The sequence below is a fragment of the Chinchilla lanigera genome, unplaced genomic scaffold, assembly GCF_000276665.1.
Source record: "Chinchilla lanigera isolate Chin_1 unplaced genomic scaffold, ChiLan1.0 scaffold00154, whole genome shotgun sequence".
Classification (NCBI taxonomy): Eukaryota; Metazoa; Chordata; class Mammalia; order Rodentia; family Chinchillidae; genus Chinchilla; species Chinchilla lanigera.
Genome location: NW_004955555.1, coordinates 2,184,966 through 2,186,476, shown reverse-complemented (window position 1 = coordinate 2,186,476; position 1,511 = coordinate 2,184,966). Strand labels below are relative to the sequence as shown.

The window sequence follows — 1,511 nt, the reverse complement described above, 5'->3', positions numbered from 1 at the left end:
AAATGAGGGGCCTGACAGACAGCAGGAATACACATCCTACACCACCCACCCTAAGGACACCCCAAGACCACATAAAAACCCCAGCCCAGCCCATAACCCTCCTCTCTCAAGGGCCTGCACTTTGTTCTGAATGTTGCTTGCTAAATTCTGCCTAATAAAGTTTTCTGTACCTCTCCCTGGCTCCCATAATCCTGTGCCATAAGTCACAATCTATCCTGGAAGTGGGGTGAGGCCCCCATCCCCTTCTGGAAACTTCCTCAGCCCTAACCAGTGACAAACCCACCGTTGCTCAGGTGAAGAGACAAGAGAATGTGACAAGGGAGAATGTTTTGAATTTTAATGAGTCCACTCTAAAGAACCCTCCTCCTTTCCCTCCATCTTGGGGGCTCAGATCTGAGCTTCCGCTGCTGAGGTAAATATGACTGAGGCTGAGAGACCACGACTGGAACCAAAAGATGCGGGTGAGAAGGTGCAGAAAGAGGCTGCGACCCAGACCTGGAGCTGGGTCGGAAGTTCACCTTTAGATCCTGCGCGAGCCGCTGGTTGATCTTTGCAAAGAAATGTCCTACTTTGCCAAAAGCGCCAGGGTGGGGCAGAACTGGGCCCCGGTACCTGAAGAGTCTGGGGTCAGGAGTGGCACCACCTTGATTAGAGTTCCTGGGTCTGGAAGAGACACCACCTTGGTCCAAGTCTGGAGGAGGGGAACCACATTGGGTCCCTGGGGAGCATCTTTCTGGGGCCTGAGGAAGGAAACAGGGTGTCCCGGAGCTCAGGACCAGGAAGGCAGCATAAGCAGGGTGGTAAAGAAACGTAGTAAAATCTATCCTTGCAGCAGCTGGACTCTGAAAAGATCAGGAGGAAGGAGTAGCGCTAAGCCCGAGGAGGAGGAGCCAGGAGACGGAAAGGAACGGAAGCAAAGGGACCAAGAGCCACGCTGGGGAGCAGAAAAAGGACCCAGTTAAAGGGCACACACAAACTTCCCGAAGATGTGCCAAGGGCTGGGGGCGTGGGCAAGGCCACGAAGGAGGATGCCAGGGTCCACGCGCCTCTGGGCAGGAACAAATTCAGAAAGGCAGGGGGCACAGAAAGGTGAGGCAGGGGGAACCCAGGGTGGAAACAGCAGCAGGGCCAGGTATTTACCACAGGCTGGGTCCAAGCCGGGAAGCGGCTCAGAACCCAAGGCCAATCCTACGGGCATGGTCAGGCAACGGGAGAAACCAGCGCATCACCCGGGTGGGCCCAGCTGGTCCCCGGTGACATCGAAGTTGGGAGGTATCGGGCGACAGCAGACGCAGACAGCCGGGCCCCGGCGAGTCTGACGAGGAAGGACGGTCTCGGCTAGGCCCGCGGGCCCGGGTCTTGCTCGGGCTCAGTGCCCGGCACGCCGCGGATGTCCGGAAGCAAGCGACAGCCAGCCACAATGTCCAGACGCTCCGCCAGCGCACAGAGGTCCCCTCGCGCCAGGCGCACGCTGTGAGCCGCCGCCAGCCCCGCCGCCTGGGCGGCCGCCA

General features: G+C 58.5%; 1 protein-coding gene across 1 annotated transcript in view; it reads right to left on the bottom strand.

Moving 5' to 3' along the window:
- Positions 1 to 322: 322 nt before the first annotated feature.
- Positions 323 to 1,511, bottom strand: part of Bloc1s3 (biogenesis of lysosomal organelles complex-1, subunit 3) — a gene marked incomplete in the record, with an annotated part of 2,403 nt that continues 1,214 nt past the window's right edge. The window contains 1 exon segment of the mRNA XM_013508764.1: positions 323 to 1,511. Coding sequence (XP_013364218.1) covers positions 1,339 to 1,511 — 173 coding nt within the window.